At 47.1% G+C, this 18,261-nt stretch overlaps 1 protein-coding gene across 2 annotated transcripts; it reads right to left on the bottom strand.

Moving 5' to 3' along the window:
- Positions 1 to 881: 881 nt before the first annotated feature.
- LOC125709317 (leucine-rich repeat-containing protein 52-like) lies at positions 882 to 16,548 on the bottom strand. Of its 2 annotated transcripts, none has more exons than XM_048977630.1 (3): positions 16,210 to 16,548; positions 11,449 to 12,255; positions 882 to 4,551 (listed from the first exon to the last, which is right to left on the bottom strand). In XM_048977630.1, exons 2-3 carry the CDS (start codon positions 12,095 to 12,097, stop codon positions 4,235 to 4,237), a joined length of 966 nt encoding a protein of 321 aa, XP_048833587.1. In that variant the 5' UTR covers positions 12,098 to 12,255; positions 16,210 to 16,548; the 3' UTR covers positions 882 to 4,234. The 2 variants fall into 2 exon arrangements, with proteins under 2 accessions (XP_048833587.1, XP_048833589.1); XM_048977632.1 differs by having other exon boundaries at positions 16,233 to 16,548.
- Positions 16,549 to 18,261: the final 1,713 nt, after the last annotated feature.

The raw sequence follows: 18,261 nt of genomic DNA, 5'->3' as shown, positions 1-18,261 counted from the left end.
ACCATAGGCCAGAGTAAATGATTCGCCTCACTTCGCGTTTTGTATAAATCTGAGAGATTTAAGGAGCACGGAATGGAAAGATAAGGCAGTTTAGCAGACCTCGTTAAGGGCACAGTAATGTATGAGGAAGTCGGTACCACCGGGCTGCGGTGGGGGGGGGGGGGCAGAGTGGGCTGAGCTCGATCCTTCCAAATGTGGAAAGGGGGCCGGTAGCGGCTGACCTGCAGGGCCACGCCATGCTCAGCAATCGAGGGAGGGGTCCAAAAGCGGTCTCCGCGTTTAATGAGTCACGTCTCTCCAGGGCCTGTTTTCTATTAACGAGTCTCTCTTTCTATAAAAAGGATCCAGCAGGCACTAGAGACTGGGGGCTTGGGTCCAATCGGCGTGCTCTGACGGCAAGGTGACGCAACAGCTGGCATGGGGGTGGGGATGGCGGTTGGCTCGTCAGGGATGGGGGGGTCCCGTGTTCTGACATGTAAATCTGTCACTTACGATCGGGTGTCCTTGGAACCGGTATGGGGTGTCGCCTCTCAACATCAGGCCAACATATCTAGAGCCCCCCCTCCCCTCCGCACTACCCCAGCGAGCACCCCCCCCCCCTGAGCAGACGCCTGGCTGCAGACTTGAAAACAAAGCAGTAGGAAATGGAGAGATGCCAAGGCATAGCCTGCTGTAGGACTCTCCTATGCCGGGACAGGAAGTGATGTTGTGGAGTACAAACGCTGAAGGAGGAAGATTCCAATGGTATCCAGTGGGGAGCAGGAGTAACCGTGGGTGTGTGGCAGGGGAGGGGAGGGGGGAAGGGGAGGAATGAGCAGCAGAGGTAATAAACTGCTTCCTTGGATGGCAGCGACACACAAAGGACACATGCTTCACTCTGATGACCTTTATTGAAAAAGTACAATGTCAGCAGGCCATACACGTCCACGCGTGAACGAGTAACCAAGGAGTCTGTGACAAGATGAGGCCAGTGGCCAATCAGAGAAACCGAACCGGTCTCCCGCTCTCCAGAACCCCACCATCCAATCAGAGGAGCCGAACCAGTCTCCCGCTCTCCAGCACCCCGCCATCCAATCAGTGGAGCCGAACTGGTCTCCCTCTCCCCATCACCCCATCACCCAATCATAGGAGCCGAACTGGCCTCCGCATTCTCAGAGTGTAACAAAAAAAAACACAAACAAAAATACCTTCTTTATTCTTTCAGAGATAATAATGTGATATTTTCACTTAATATAAGTTACAGAAGTTTTTAAAGGCAGAACCCTGACAAACAAACGATGGGGTTAGTGTGTTAGTCTGTAGCTGATTTCATTTCATTCATTGCTGATGGAGACATGGAGTCAAGTGGACAAAGCACCCAAAGAAATGCAGATGAAGGGGAAAAAATGACCGAGGGTAGAGTGATGGGGCCTGTATGGAAACGGCTGGGGATGTGAATAACAGGCGGCTATGGAGACCCGAAGGTCCGGGCTTTATGGTATGATTAAGGGGGCGAGAAGGAGAGAGAGAGGGAGAGAGGGAGAGAGAGAGGGAGAGCGTGTGTGTGAATTACGGCCATACAGGCAGTGCTGAAGCCTCTCTTGAAGATGAACGGTGTAAGATGCCAAATGTGAGATTTTATGTGATTCTATTCCTGTGTAGGACTTTAAAAAAAAAAAAGAAGGAAAAAACCTAGAAATTAACTTTCTGGAAGGCGACAGCGCAAAATGAAATACCTCCCCGCCTTCGCAGCCGAGCCTGGACAGCCGACGCGTGCCAGGCACATAATTTCAAAGGCCCTAAAAGACGCTGCCCCCTTTCAATGCGTTGCTATGTTACAGGAACCTCGGTGCTAAATTGCCCTGCACTGGAGCTTCATCAGAACCGACGGCAAATGAGCTCCTGGCACCAAGTGCTCCTCTAAAGCACCCCCTTCCCCCATAAAAGGTCCATGGTGTGTCCCGGTGACAGAAAGGAAAGGAGGTATACTACACAGGACAGGGAATGTGTGACGGCCAGTGAGTGCCTTTATTTTTAGAGCAGGTATTCAGATTCCCCCAGCCACCGGGACCCAGTTGGCTGCCAGGTACACATCTGTCACCTCTGGCATATGTGGTCGTGATCCAGTTACTCGCAGATTTGTGGGAAGGTGCCGGAAAAAGGGGGCAGGGAAGTAGACTTCAGCTGGCCCTTTCTCGGAGAGTTCTCAGTGGGGCAGAAATGGTATGGCGAAATCAGTGCTGGCGAGGTAGGACCGGGAGTTACCCCGCGAGAACCCAAGAATTCTCCTGTCCAGACGTATCTCTCTCCCGCCAGGACACCATGGTCCAGCTTGTTAATCTCGGAGAGGAACCCACCCACAGACACCAGAGCCTGCTTATTCTCCAATGGGACATCTGACTCTTGACATTTGAATTGCTCGTCCTAAATAATTGAACCTATAGAGGTCTGGCGGGCGTTTATAAATATTTAGGAGAGCTGAGAGCGATACTTCTGAGCATAATTGCAGCCGATGTGTGAGGAATGGTGTGTACAAAACACACAACATCGAATTACAGCAGAAACGTTTAGGGAAGCTGACTACATTCTACCCCAGGACTCAAGTAGATGCCAGTTTCCTAATTCTGTCAATTAAATCCTTTCTAAGAATCATGTTTTTTTTTTTTTTTGTTTTGTTTTATACCAAAAACGTTCAACTTCAGTGTAGTTTTTTTCCTTCTTTGAGGGAGAATAGGGATCTCTAATCCGCTAATTTCACAGCAAACAGTAGGAAGGGGAGATATTCTGTATGGTGTTCTTTCGGAACGCCAGACATCTGTGTTTGTGGCAGAAGACCACAGTATTCCCCCAGACAGTGCAAACATTAAATTAAATTAATATACATCACCTCCGAGAGCTTCCCCTTACGTGTCACAGTAACCGGTTACAGCACTTTGCATGATCCAGGGTCTGTCAGGATGTCTTACAGCCCAGATGGGCTGAATCACTTTACATTCATTCCTACAACACTGCATGCAAACCCACGAGAGGGTTTTGACAGGCACCGAAAGCCCCCCCCCCCCCCCCACCTTGCTGTTCACAGAATAAAGCACAGATGTCAGGACCCCTGGTCCCCAAGTCTGGACAGCCAGCAGCTCCTGAGACCGCATACGTAGGGCAGTGAGGTGGTATCCATGGAGACATGGCTCAGAACATCAGATCCTTGCCTCAGGACCACCATACCTCCCGAACACAGCTAATTTCCTCTTCCCATCATCGCTTGGTATTTATATCTGAAGTTCCAGAACAGATTAACACTTTGTACATGTCATTAGCACTCACAGCACTGACCCGCATGCCAATGTCCCAATGGAAGCACTGATGGAGATAGAGAGGCAATGTAGGATATTCCGGATCAAAGGCTCAGACCCTGTAAGGCCGAGACCTTCGGGATTCAACCAGAAACTGAGGTCTGCAAAACTCAGAGTGAATCTATGTACAGAATCAGGGCCTACAGGTGGGGGAGGGGGGCTGATTAGGTGAGGGGCTTGCACGGTGTGCAGAAGTTCTGCACTTGACTGAGTTTCATCACACCTCAAAACTTAAAGACCTAAAAACAAAATCTGCGGAACAAACAAATGGGTTTATGCTACGCAGGAGTGACTCCATTACTCAGTGCTTGACCTGTCAAGGCATTATTGCTGAATAATTACATCCTGTAAGGCTTTTGGTGCTGTCTGTGGAACAAGAGTCAACCTGGAGACGTGGAGTCAACCAGGACTCCTTCTCTCCACTCTGCTGCTCACATATCACAACTCCGTTTGCTTTACAGTAAAATTTACTGTGGTTGGTGTCATTTTTTCTTAGCCAGTTTGGAAACACCACAGAAAATTCAGTGTTATGCAGTGTTATGCAGTGTGATGACCCTGTCCCAGTTAGATGAGAAGCACTAATGTTCTAAGTGACTATAATACATGGCTGATCTATCCTAATTGACCCAAGTATGGGTTTGACATCTTACAAGATTCAAACACCATCAATACCGTCAACTGTCCACTGCTATGGCAGAAAACTTCAACGACGACAGGAGTGCTTCTTCACACTATCCACACCTCTGAAGATTGTTCAGTGATTGGTGAGGACACCCCCAGTCCACGCCGACTCCCCCGCTCCACACTAGAACAGACCGGGGAATATCAGTGGCCAGTTCCATTGAGATGGTGAGACAGCATGGTGTGCCCACCCCCCACCCCCCCAACCTCCTAGCCTGGGGGTGTTACACATGCAGGCCGGGCTTCTTGAGGTCCCCGTTGCCCTGCGCGTTGGCGCGACCATAGCGGAGACGCTCCTCAGCCTCGCGATCCAGCTTCTGACTGCATAGCTTGCTGTAGCGCTCGCACAACACCATGAACACGCCCATGACCCAGGCCACCACCGTGCCCGTCGAGAAGATGACAAAGCCGATGGCGATGAAGAAGAGGTAGTCCCAGTAGCCGAGGGTCTGATGGCAGTCCGTCCGCAGCTGCATGCCAACGTCTGAGAGGCGCTGTCCCATCATGTCCGGGGGATCCTGGCACACGATCTGCCCTTCATCTGACACACGGGCAGGGGGGGAGGAGAAGTGACGTCATAACTACGGCTGCCTTGGACAGTCAATCACATCGCAGCTTCTTAGCAGGACACCGTCAGGTTTGCCTGGAGCAAAATTAGGACAGAATGGCTTCCCGTAATGTCTGCACCTGCTTCTAATCGGGTGATAATCGACTCGTTTATGGCTAAAATGAAGATTAATCGCGAGTGAGTCACAGTGTTGATGGAGGTGCAACAGTACACACTCACACACACACACTCGCACGTGGGCAGATACATTTCCCGCTCCCTTTGATTGTGTTACCTGCCGGAATGGCGTTCAGGCTTTCAGGGGGCAGAGTTCTCGCTAAGAGTTCCCCATAATGTAACGTCACACCTGCTGGGGTGTCTGCCGCTCATCGCGTTTCTGCCCCTGGTTTGGCCCCTCAACCCATCCCCCCCCCCCCCACCTGGGTTCTCAGCCAAATTCATTACTCAGCGCCTCTCGCGGGTTGGTGCCGTGTTTCAGGCCAGGACCTCATGGCCCGTCCCAGGTGCCCTACGGAGAACGCATCACCTCGCTTAGCCTCTCTACCAGACCCCCCCCCCCCCCCCCGCCCCAGTGCCTTTTCTGTAATGGAGACGATAAATAACACTAACAGAGCTGCTCCTTCGCAAATGAACTGAAACGTCCAAATGAAATAGGTAAAAGTGGCCAGAAAAATCCCTGTAGGAACCTTGCCGGCTTCACCTCCAGCCTCGCAATGGCACTGCTCATACTAATCTGCTAAGTGAGTTTGTCAAGGGGCCCCTTTTAGAACACGGGGCCTTAAATCCTTCATGCCTTTGCTTTCATGCTGGGGCTGCTGCACCCACATCACTGTGCAGCCTCTGCAGCCCAAGCAGAACTTTTCAGAATAATAATTTCGTCCATAAGGGCCATGGAGGAGATGGCCGCAACAGTACAATAAATGAAGAATCATTATTGTGTTTTTTTGTTTTCTTTTCCAAAAGATGAGGCTAACAATTTCTGCAGAGACCCAAAAGTTTATTTAAACGTCTGCTGGAGCACTGGATCACCTCTTACCCAGAAGCCGTGGCTTGGCGTCTCTGCCCCCACCTGGGCGCATTAGCCAACGTCATGGATGCCCTGCATCAGCCCCCGTCTGCATCTGGGAACTAGTGTGGAACCAGCATCCCTTAACGAAGCAGCCTGGGGTGTGTCAACCACGACGTCACCTTGCCCTTTTCTTCAGCTCGCTCCACAAAAACAAAAGGGCCAAAAAAGTTCCGGAACACCAGGCATCTTTTTTGAGAAACCAGGATCAGATAGTCCCTGGAACAAGTGGAGGTTAAGGACCTTGGTCAAGGGCCTGACAGTGAACTCGCCCTGCTAAGCACAGGACTTGAACTAGCAACCTTTCAATCACAGGCACAGCATTCCAACCCGCCGAGCCAAAATGCACCCTTAGCTTTCTGAGTGCCGGGGTGGTGAGTAAAAACAAGGGTCCCTAATGTGTCTTTTGAATGTGTCTAGCGCCCTTATCGTACCTCAAAAAGGAGACCAATCGATTGGTTTCATTTTGTTATGAGCCCGGTGGACGGATCCAGTGGTTTACAGCACAACTGATTCCTTTGCCACAGATTTGAATTTGCAGTCCTTTTGCAGATCTGAAATCCATCCAAAGTAATTACATTTACTCAATCGATATACTTTTACTTGCATTTCATAAGTCTGCCTAAGAGTCAACATGCTGGACCTCAAGTTAGAAATGCCATAATCTAGAAAAACAGTACTTCTGTGGGGCTCTTTTACTTTCAATTAAAAACACTAATCTGCAGTTGGGTTTGTACAGAAGACAGAGAAAATCGCTAAAAGTAATTCTGGGAGCAAAGTTGCCACCTATCAGTCTTCTCAACCTCAACCAGTAAGATTTATATAATTAAACATCTTGTTCTTTATGCATCTCTCACCACCACTGCTGAGTTCTTTTGTAATACAAATAGGCTATTTTTGATTTGTAAAAAGACTTTGATTTAGTTCACCTTCAGCTTCACAGATGAGTCATAGTACAATGTAATATATGTATGACATAAGCAGACATATTTCCTCCGTTCCTCAGATTTATGTTTGAGTGTTTTAGTGCTGGTGGGTTTTTTTTTTTTTATGTGCCCTGGTCGATTCGCCTTGATTGCACCCTGAAACACCGACAGATCATAGGATTCCTCCTCAATATTCTCACAAAATCTTGATGTGTTTCTCAGGCAACTTCTCAGTTTTGCTAATCAGACAGTAGAAAACAGAGAGGAGTCTGAAGCCTTTGTTTTCAACACGCTGTCTCCCAGGGCAAGATCAAAGCAGGTCATCTGTCCTGGTGTTGCCTCGCTTAATGCAAGATGGTTTCCACGTATAACTACGGGCACAAGGTTTCATTCCTCTCTGTTTTATATATACAGTGTGTCTGTGCTTGTGTGTCTCTCTTTGTTTGCCATGCAGCCAAATACAGGCTATAGAACCTCCACTGCTGGAAATGCCATACTGCGTCATAAACATTAGCATTACATTTCCTTAGCATTAATTTCTGTATGCATTTGTATTTACTCAGTAGGCTGCTCCTGCAGTGTTGGGGATTTGAATCCTGCCTCCTCGGTTTCACCGGGTTTCTTCCAGGTACTTGCAGTTTCCCCTCACAGTCCAACGTCATGCACTTAGGCCAGTGGTTCTCAAACTCGGTCCTCGGGCCCCACTGCCCTGCTTGTTTTCCTGCTATCCCTGCCCCACACACAAGTCCCAGCTATCTTTCAGCTTCTGATTGACTGAACAAACCTGATCCAGGTAATCAGCAGTGTGTGGGGCAGGGATAGCTGGAAAACAAGCAGGACAGTGGGTCCCGAGGACATAGTTTGAGAACCACTGACTTAGGCTAACTGGCATCTCTAACTCACCACAAATTTGACCATAAATGTGTCCTTCAGTTGAACGCCATGTACCCTTGCTTTGCTCAGTGTCCTGAGCTGCCTGGGATAATCCCCTCCTGGGAAAAGCAATTGGCAGATAGATATATGTTTTGTTTTTTTTCTAGACACTACCTGAATAGTCTGTCTTAAACAGTGCTTCTTGAAGAGTGCACTGGGTTAGAAAGACACACTGATTCACAGAAACTGGTGAAGGGGTGTACAAGCCATATAGGTGAGCCTAAAGCTAATGCTACACGGCTAATGCTAAATAGCTAATGCTACATGGCTAACACTCTTTGTCAGGATGGGGCTTGTGGAACCACAGCACTCTGCCATGACATCCGCAGCTCCCTCAGGTCCCTTCTTTTCTGAACGTCATGCTTGATGCATTTGTTAAAACGTTTCAGTATGACCCATGACACTTCCCATCACAGGAACTTGTCCCAATTATACTTCCTGGGAAATATAGTGTAGTTCCTGAACTTTTTTTTTTAATCCCTACACCACAGCACTTTTCGTTCAGCCAGGAACTACTGGGGTGGGGCATATGCAGTCTACGTAAAATTTGGCATAAAAGTGCTCTGGCTTTCCTGAAGTTGTTTTATATATATATATATATATATATATATATATATATATATATATATATATAAAGTGGTGGACTAATATGGAAATTTTGATTTTGATAAGTGAAATATTTATGTCGAATATTGCCAGAGCCGGTGGTGAAACCTGCTGGTTCTAATCAATTTTTTTTATTCTAAAAAATAAAAGATTGATCTACTTGTCAGATTTCATAAAAAGTAATTTTATGAATAAAACATAAATAAAATGCTGTGTCCTGTTTTGAACCAATACAGGATGCAATTAGTCCCATTTTTTTGGACTATGAGATGAACCCCCCAGCCCCAATAACTAAAGTTTTGTCCAGTATGAAATCCCGTGTCACGCATAACCTGCAAACCTTTCGCATCTCCCATGCTTATATAGCATAAAGATGGCAGTTCCTGTTGTGTGATGGAAAACACCTGATGGAAGTGGCCCAGAACTCGAAACCAGGAACCAGGTTCCGGAACTTCAGTGGGGAAGCGCCACAGCATTCTGGGTGAATCACACAACATTCTTCATTTTTTTTATACCACTGAGGGAAAGATGTCTCTCAGAGTGAAAGCTGCCATAACCATGAGGTCTAGTGCAAACACCTGTCTGGGAGTACTGTGTTTCAGTCCCAGGAAGGAGTGATGTCACTGTTTGGCCGTTGAGCGAGGCCCCTAACCCTAAATTGCTCCTGACACCGTCTGACGCTGCTTCCTCAAGAATGTACATCGCTTTGGATGAAAGCATGCAATAACTATATTAAATGTTAATGTCTGTACTTAATTTTACTCTGTCATCTATTCTCTAGGACAGCCAATCATAAATGACCAAAGAGTGCACTTATATTTTCAATTTATGAGCACCCAAAGGTGAAAGGGGTATAAGCAGAAAGCAATTTTGTGTATCACCCTTCCATCTGTAAGTCAGCTCTCTCCCGGGGTCCCGCTGATGGGAACGTCGTGGCACCGTGCGTCAATCACAGGCTGCATATACGCAAAGCCAAAGAGATGAGCTTCCTGATAAAAAAAAAGGGTTAAGAAAAACTACTTCTAATATATGTGAGATGTGTCATTGAGGAGAGGATCCCTAATTACAGCAGCACGTGGAAACGTCGGGCACAGCTGCATATGTCCTTGTCTTCCTCACCTAAAACCATCATAACAACATTACTAATTTCATTTTCAAAAAAATTCCCCCAATCACCTTCCTCCCATCCCGGGCGTGAAAGGTGGTGAAGGTCATCACAGAAGTAATCTGCATACTCCCCTCAGCTACAACTCATCCTCTCTGGGGAGGGGTATCTCCATCTCCCATAAGTCATCTTACATTAAGAGGTGGGTATGTTTGCTGTATCGACTTATTACCGTCCTACGAAACACCCAACCTTATAGCTTTGTCTGAAATGAAATTCCTGCACGACATCCAACATCCTTGTGTCCTCTCTCTCTCTCTGCTTCTCTCTCCCTCGTTTCTTCACTCTCTTCCAATGTTTACTCTTCTTCTCCTTCTGTACGCCCTCTGCGGGGTGACCATCACGGCCAAAGAGTGACCCAGGAAATCAGTTCGAACCGCACGGACCCCAAATGTCACCCCAATCTTAGAAGTCACCGATAACTTTCTAAATATAGTCTTTCCCATGATTAGACAGCGATTACAAACTGCAGACAAAAAAAATTGTAATGGATAATTAGTATTGTGGAGCAGTTTGAAATCAAATAATGTTCCCATGATAATTTATATTTCATTCTCTCCAGGGAAACTGTGCTATAACAAATTAGTGTTATAAGGGGGAGAGCTAAATGAGGAGTGTGTGTTGTCCAATTTTAGGAGTGTAATTACCAGAGGAGAAAGGGAAACAAGTAAGCCGCCTTCAGACAAAATGATGCAGATTAATTTCCATCCATCCATCTTCCGGTTGCTTATCCGCTTGGTCACGGACAGCCCCATCCCACGCAGCAAAGGCATCGTCAGCATATTTAATTAATTTTGACATTTACACGCATGGTCTAAGAAGGTTTCTGGATCCTTCTAAACACCCTATTCGTCTCACTACAACAGCCCAGAGAAGGAATTCTCAGAAATGTCACAGTTCACGGCAGGATCTAATGACATGAAAGGTGTTCTATTGGTGGAAAGAGGCCACACGCTCCCCCCCCACAACCCCCGGCATCCCTATGAGCCTGTCTCACCGGGTTTGCTGACCTGGCTGTCACAATAATACCATGCTCTCCGTGTCACATGGCCGTGAAAACAGAACCAAAGGGGGCAGGAACGGCCCAGCTGAGCTGTGATGCCACATACAGGGTGGACCCCTCACCTTTTGGACAGTTCCTGAACAACAGCTTCAGGGACATTTGCCCAGAATTAAGTAAGAAGCAGTTTACATATCCATGAAATATGTTGTCCATCTTTCAGGACATGGTTTGCGCTACTTTCCTAAAATATAAACCACATCCGCTTTAGATCTCAACATATGAAATTAATCCGCGATTTTGTTGCTAGTAGGCCTAATAGCTGCATTATCGTTATGTATAAAGAAACTACACTGTTCGGCTGCCCTTGAAAAGTCGAAAGGCGTGATGAATATCCCAGTCAATGAAGCAAAACTACGAGATTTTCGTGCATACGTCCAGAGACTGCACATCTCTCATGATGACTTACTTCGGGGCTGGAGAGGTACACCTGAGCACGGTGGCAGTCCAGGAGCCCCTGACATACATGCGTTTTACACACGCTGAAAAATACGGACTTGAGTTGAGCGCGGCAGACGTAAAGCGGCTGTCCACACCTCCGAATTAAAGTCATCTGAGTAGAAGTATCGTACTTCCGCAGATTACTTTTGAGGTCACGTTCACCCACATACTATTTATATTAGCCGCAAAACCTCTAGGGATGCAGTGCCAAAGAGCGGCTGTCTTGCTATAAACTTACGCGAGCGAATCTAGCGAGTCACGCCGAGCTCGAGGCAGAAGTTTAGTTACGTGCGCATTTTCAGGACAGAGGCGGTCCATGTGCGCGCAGTCAAGGTCACCGACAGAGGAAGACCTGGTAAATTCTTTAAAGGAACGTCAGATTTAGTGCTTTTTTTTGTTTGCATCTAAATTTTGGATTTATGAACTCTGTTTTGTCTGTTTTGCGTCACCTATAGACAAAGCCAAATGTCACAAAAAGCATTGCTTTTCTTTAAATATATGGATAAATGTTACTTGGAGTCTTTTTTACACTTCATCTTAGCGAATCTTCATCTGCACTGAGACTATACTTCGGTTTCCTCTAAATCTGGACTTAAAAAGTGAATTTACGAGGAAGTTATATTTGACCAATACTAAAGAAAGGGAATGTCGGAGAAGACGCGGCCAGGCTCACCTTGAAACTTGAATCCCTCGATCTGCACCCAGAGACACAGGTCCTCGGTCTCGCAGTCGCATCGCCATGGGTTCCCGCTGATGCCCAGCGATCGCAGCGCCGGCAAGGCTATGAGGGTGGTGATGTTAAGCGCTGTCAGGTTGTTTCTGCTGATGTCCAGCACTTGCAGGGCCAAGTTCTCGGCGAAGGCGTCCGGGTGGATCTCCGACAGAGTGGGGTTGTCTGTCATCCTCAGCATCACCAGGCTGGCCAAGGGTCCGAACGTCCGGTCGTCTATGTGAATTAAGATGTTGAAGGACAGGTCCAGATAGGCGAGCTTCCGCAGGTTTCCGAAGGTGGACTCTGTGATGTCTGTGAGGGAGTTGTTGCTGCAGTCCAGGTACACCAGGTCGGACAGGTAGTTGAGCTGTAGCGCCGGCAGTTCCCCTATGCGGTTGTTGGAGATGATGAGCTGCCGGGTGGCCAGAGGAAGATCGGTAGGAAAGTCGGTCAGCTGCTGCCCGACGCACTGGACCACCAGCTGGTCGTCGCACATGCAGCGGCCGGGACAGCCGGCCGTGAGGGCGGGCGATGGTGCCACCCCCATTACAAATATCAGTAAAAAGATGAGCCGTAAAGACTGCGCGCTGGGCTCGGGGAGAAGACGCATGATACCACCGAGGGCTTCATGAACTCTTTCTGGATCGTACCCCCAAGCACCTCCACATTCTTCATTGATCTGTATTGCTGAGATCCACTCTGTGATTTTTGTTCACGGATGCCGACGCCAACACCTCATCCCTTTCGCACGCGCAGAGTGCCAGGGCACTAAAAGATAAATGTGTTTCTGTTATTGCAAATCCCACTTAATAAAAGCTTTTAACTGCAATGGATTTTTGCTTATCATCATCCAAGTATTCGGTTTGCTTCGTTTAGTTTTGGTGGTAAGACTTGTGAAAGACTTGTTTATTTTGTTCTGAACAATTCAGAGTAGGATCCATTGGTGGGGTTCTCTTGGTTCTGGCAGCGCGCAGAATAAAGCGGCGTCCTGTTTGAGCTGCGAATTCCCTTTTGGTCAAAGCGAGTGTTAAGCAGTTGGTTTTATTATGGTCTGTCTGATGCTCGCCGCTCCGCTTACTCTCCCTGTACCGCTATGTGCGCGCCGGCAGAAACGAAAGGAGACTTTGCCCTCTCCCTCCCTCTCTCTCTTTCACCCTCCCTCTCTCTCTCTCTCTCTCCTGCTCTTTCTGCATGACCGTTACGTGAATGAGGGACAGCAAGAGGACAGCAGACGATCAACACGGTGAGCCGTGTGACCTCCCTGGCACCCAAGCCCACCGCTCTGTGTCGTGACGTCACAAAAAAAAACCCGTTAGAAAACGCAAAAACCTTTTAGGAACAAAAAAAAATAAATCATTAAGAAATACAAACACCCTTAGAAATGCAAAGACCTTAGATGTAAAGGAAATGCAAAATCTTTAGGAAACGCAAAAATCATTAAGAAACAGTGAAGTGTATAAAGAACGACTGATTATTCCAGACACGTGTCAGGGGAGTTTCTCCAGACGTTCGTGGGCGTCGCAAAAACCAAGAGCTTGTCTGTTCTAAGGTAGGACGGTAGAGATTCTTGCCCTCTGCCAGCGCCCGTGGTCATGGGTTTACAGCATGAGGCTTAGCGGCGCTTCACGACACTGTTTCGGTCATTTAATTACCTTATACAAGGAGATGGGCTCATCTGGGTAATACAAATGATTTAATGTCGAAATGTAATGGCTATTTGACATGCCGTGATTCCCCCGTTGACTCTAAATAGTACACGATGGCTAATAAGGACTCACGGGCAAACTTATTTTCAGTATACTAAACGGCCAGTTAGAATAACATGAATTCAGCTTAAAGCTATTGAATATTAAGTGTTTTCCGTGTAATCGTGGCACATTACTCTTCAAATTCTCCACCGAACAAAATGTTATGTTTTTGTAATAGTTACACCTACAGCGCACATTAATGAAATTAGGTCCTTCCCACCCACGATATATGCTTTCCAGGTTTGCAATGATTCAGCCACAGTGAAGCAGCAAAACTATTGCGCTTACTAAAGGAAAATCATACTTTTAACTGGGTATTTTACGGATGCGGGTCGTACCGAACTATTGCATTTTCCAAGTTTTATTTATGTAAGATTTACTTGCGATATTTGTTTTATAAGATTAGTGCATCCGTCTTCTATCTGCTTGTCCCGGCAGGGAAGGTGATACCCCGAGCAGCGTGGGGGACACCGCTGGGCTGCACCCTGGACGGGATGCCAGTCCCTTGCGTGGCACAGACACGCACACAGTCATATATTCTGGGCAATTTAGAGACCATACACATCCGAACAGGGGTCCCCGCAGGAGACCCGCGCATCATGGGGAGACCGTGCAAATTATGACGCAAGACACGAACCGCAACCCTGGGGCTTGTCAATGTTTGGACATTTGCAAACTTTGAGTATGGCTATAAGGAAAAGGTTAAAGATAATACGCAAAGAAATGTTCGCTACCAAAACGCCATTTCAGAATACTAAAAACAAAAAAAGCAGGGGTTCGAAAGTTTTATAAAGAATGGCGTCATTATATATTACGAATTTCTATTTATATGTAATTAATTCTGTTTTATTTATGAGAAAGTCTTACCTCTAAAATATGCTGGCAACCTATTAAGGCCTAAACTCTAGACAAAGTAGGGCATCGAGTAAACCCTGGGCCTTTTAATACAAGCTGGTCTGGATCTCACCTTCCATTATTCGGACAGTCGGTGAGGTTTAATAATATGAACGTGTGATATATACGTTCCCGTCATTATTGTATCGAAATAAATTATCCGCTGTTTATTTGTTGTGGTGTAAAAAATAAAAGTTTTTATATGCAAATTTATTGGTAAAACGTAGATATATTTCTGCAAACACACGGATGTTGCAGATTGAGATAATTAGTGTAACTTTCCTCCCTGGACGTTCCCCGACGTCTCTCCTTTCAGGCTGGCATGTATCTACTTTGGTTCTTTACTATTTAATGCCCGTATCGCCTGCCTGGAAGGTGGAGTCCAGGTCTGGCACGAAGCCTCAGGCAACTCGGCTGTCTGCAGTTCACTCGGTTATAACCGATCTCCCGCGACGGCTGGGTTCTTGGAGTGAAATATGTATGATATTGTAAGTCCTTACAGTACGCCTGTTGGTAAACAGCAGTACTGCCACTATAGATTAACAAAACGTCGTTTCATGCGAAACTGAAATATTGTAATGCTGTTTCTCACCTTGATGTATGTCATTTTCATACCGTTAATAATCAAATAGCCTAAATTTGGCATCGGCCTTATCTGGAGAATGAAGCGATTTACAAGATCTCCCCTCACAACTCGCAAAGCTCAGAACAGAAGCCACTTAAGCAAACTGTGAATCTGTCTGCAGGCGTTGATGGCCAACGTATAAACACATCTAAATTTCTTCCAGAGTTTACGAAGTACGTGTCCCGTTAATGAACTTCTTGGTTACGTTACTGAACTCAGACTGCTAGCCTATTTTGTGGTTTCACCAGAAAGATAAAAATACATCAGCTTTATTACTTCGATCTGCATTATTTTAATTTAGAAATGTATTTTTAATGTTTTTTTCCACTTTGACCTATTTATCAGAGCAGATACACTGAGGTAATTTAGGTTAAGCACCTTGCCAGCTAGATATAACGGAAAGTTTTGGAATTCTCCGGGTGTCTGGACCGTGAGCAATGGCGTGCGCCGAATTACTTATGAACTGTATTTTGAATGCGCTTGTTACAAACAAAATTCTTAACATTTTACCGTGATTTACTGCCACTGTTTTAATGCACCTTACGTGCTGAAGTGTGACTATTTCATTTCATTGATTTCATCTTCAGCACTTTCAGAGATGTAGATTGGATTTTTCTTCCTTGAGAAAGTCGGGCTAAGAATGATTTTTCAATGGCACAAAAGCAGAGCAGTCCTGTGACCAGTGCAGGTCAAAGCCCACGTGCCGCCCTGGACGAGGTCCACGGCCGGTGCCACCTGTCTGAGTCAGCACCCCATCGTGGGTGTTTAATGGGTTGACTGCTACTGATTCCGAAAAAGTACCATGAAACCAGCTTATTCTTAGGTATGTTTTTATACGTCCCATAATGCTTGAAGCCTGTTTCTCTCATGATGCCCGAGGACATGGGTGAGTGGGAATAGAGCGCAGGTGGGTCAGAAAGAGGCTCGCAGTGAGGTCATGCGAGCCACCTTCTGCTGCTGGGATCCATTTAGACATGTTCACTACTTTCCAGACAGCTTGGAACCTCAGCAGACGAGCACAGGAATAAGGATGAGAATGCAATCTTCTCACTAACACGTGACAGTGCATCTAGATCTTCTGCACAGGCCCAAGAGGACTGCTGCAGATGCATCACACACATTAGGTACGGTGCGGAGGAACACCAGCCTAGGAGCCATGGAAACATCCCTGTTCTCCTCCTTTCTTATAGGACAGGGCCTCTCAATCCAGTCCTCCATGCTCCGTCCAAGCTCCCTCTCAGACAGTTCACAATTTTGCTCCCTGTCGGCAGCAAAAACATGGACTGTCTGTAAGTCCCTAAGGACTGGATTAGGAAACCCTGTTCTAGGACAATAAAAGCGTTACTGGTCGAAGCCCATGTGGCTTCCCAAGCAAGCTTCACTGGTGGCAAACCCCGCCTGAGACAAATCGAAATTGTCTTGCTAAAATCGGCGGCCCCACAGAAGATACGTCACCTGATGGGTAGACTGGCACTTACAGTAGGAGCAGGAGGCGTCCTGGTGTTGATACTGAATCAGAGGTGTCCAGTAGGGGGAGTCACTGAGTCACAGGTTACAGGATCCTCGTCCTACTCAGTGTGTCTGCATCCCCAGCCCCACAAATGAGCTTGGCCCAAAAAAGGAGTGTTTGTCAGGCCTGCTCTGCTTCTGGGCTGGGAGGGGAGCTCCCTGGGGTGTCCCATCTCAGTCACCTACACCATTCTCTGTGTGGGCTTGCGGAGGAGAGGGGCTCCACAGCAGCACCTCTGGCTGGGACCTTCTCATTATGCTCTGCGGCAGCTGGGTGGGACGGGGGGGGGGGGGGGGGGGCTTGCCCTGGAAGATGGCCATCTGACTGTGACATCAGGGGCAGTACCGGGATACGATCCACCGGGATGAGGCCAGAGAGAGGCAGTGCTCAAGGCAGGTCAGGCAGAGGAGGTGGTCACTAGCCATATCTCGTCCTCATGCAGGGGCTGTATGGGGGAGAGGGCTGGGTGCGAACACCCCTCCTGTCCAACCTGAACTGAGCTCAGCATCGCCCTCTGGTGGCTCCCTGTGTTTCTGCGCACGGTGTCAAGACCCCAGGACAGGTGGTGGCACATGGGCTATCGGAGCAGACCTCTCAGTGCCAGGCTGGGATGGTGTAGACAGGACCAGCAGAAGGCATGCCTACAGGGCAGGCTGTGACACCATCTGCTGGGACACAGGGAGCCTCCGGAGGGCGACAGGTCTGTGGACGGAGGTGGAAGACTCACTGATTTTCATTTTCCCAGATTCAACACTTCTCTAAAAACTGACTCTCTTTCCAGGGACTCACAAAGGGTTTAGCAGAGAGACGTTAAGTACATGTGGGTGATGGTCTTCCTTGCTAATCTGCTCAATGTATCATCACTCCTCGCTTCCTCAGAAGTCTGCTGCCCATGACGTGTTTCGGATACCCCTCGGTGCACCAGGATGACTCAGAAGACACGAGATTCCTCAGCCTGACTCCAGCTCCCAAACCCGGCCGCCGGTACAGGGAAAGACCGTCCGTATGACAGTGACATAACCTCATAGCTCCTGGCCGTTACCCAAGGACCCACTAACAGCAACAAGCGCCACGCGGAGTAACTGCCACCACCTCAGCGAGACGATTCATTTGTATTTATTAAAAAGGAAAAGTGAGAGACAGAGGTGCGTGTGGACAGGGGAGAGGTGTGTGTGTGTGTGTGTGTGGGGAGGGGGTGTACCACTGTAGTTCTGTTGGACCAATGCCAAGTCAGCTGGGTCCAACCAGGAGGATAAGATGTTCCATTTGATCCCAATTACATGATAGGGCTATTAAAAAAAATAAATATATTAAATAAATAACCTACACAAGTTATTGCCAGAATGATCTTAATTAGGAGAAGGTTGGGGGGGGGGGGGCGGTCTGTGAGTATGGTTAAACCATACATCCTGTTTCATGAGGCATCCTAAATTTCTTTAATCTGTGTAAAATGGAAAATAATATATCAGCAATTACACTAATTTACAGTAAAACATTAATTTCCATCAGTGTCTGTACTAAAAAATAAACTCAGGCAAATATTAAACCCAGACTATACCAGTCATAAAAAAGAGGCAAGTAACTGAAAATAGCCTCCCATGCTTAGACACTTCACAGCAGTCGGAGTCGAGAAGGTGTTGACGCGCAGTATTTTAGCTCAAACTTATATCTTGCGATGCACTGCCATCTACTGGACAAACGTAAAACCACGTTAGTCATTTCTTTTTCTATCCCACCGTTAAAAGTATAAATTGCCTTACAGAATGCTTAAAAACTGCTGCCACCCGTCAAATGTCATGTTTGAGCAACGCACACTGAATCAGATGCCTGTTTGTTTAAATAAAAAGGTGGCGATCAGATTTTAAAACTAATCCCGTAGCACGGAAGTTGGATTATTTGCTTTAGGCGGCTTGTTTTTACGCAAGTTCTCTCTCCATCACGTCGGCTACATCACAAGCTCAGCCACACGACCACTGCAGGTAGGAAACTAACCTTAA

Source organism: Brienomyrus brachyistius, chromosome 15 (assembly GCF_023856365.1).
Source record: "Brienomyrus brachyistius isolate T26 chromosome 15, BBRACH_0.4, whole genome shotgun sequence".
In the NCBI taxonomy this organism is placed as follows: Eukaryota; Metazoa; Chordata; class Actinopteri; order Osteoglossiformes; family Mormyridae; genus Brienomyrus; species Brienomyrus brachyistius.
Note: the sequence above shows the minus strand (reverse complement) of the source record. Positions and strands in the feature narration are given on the sequence as shown.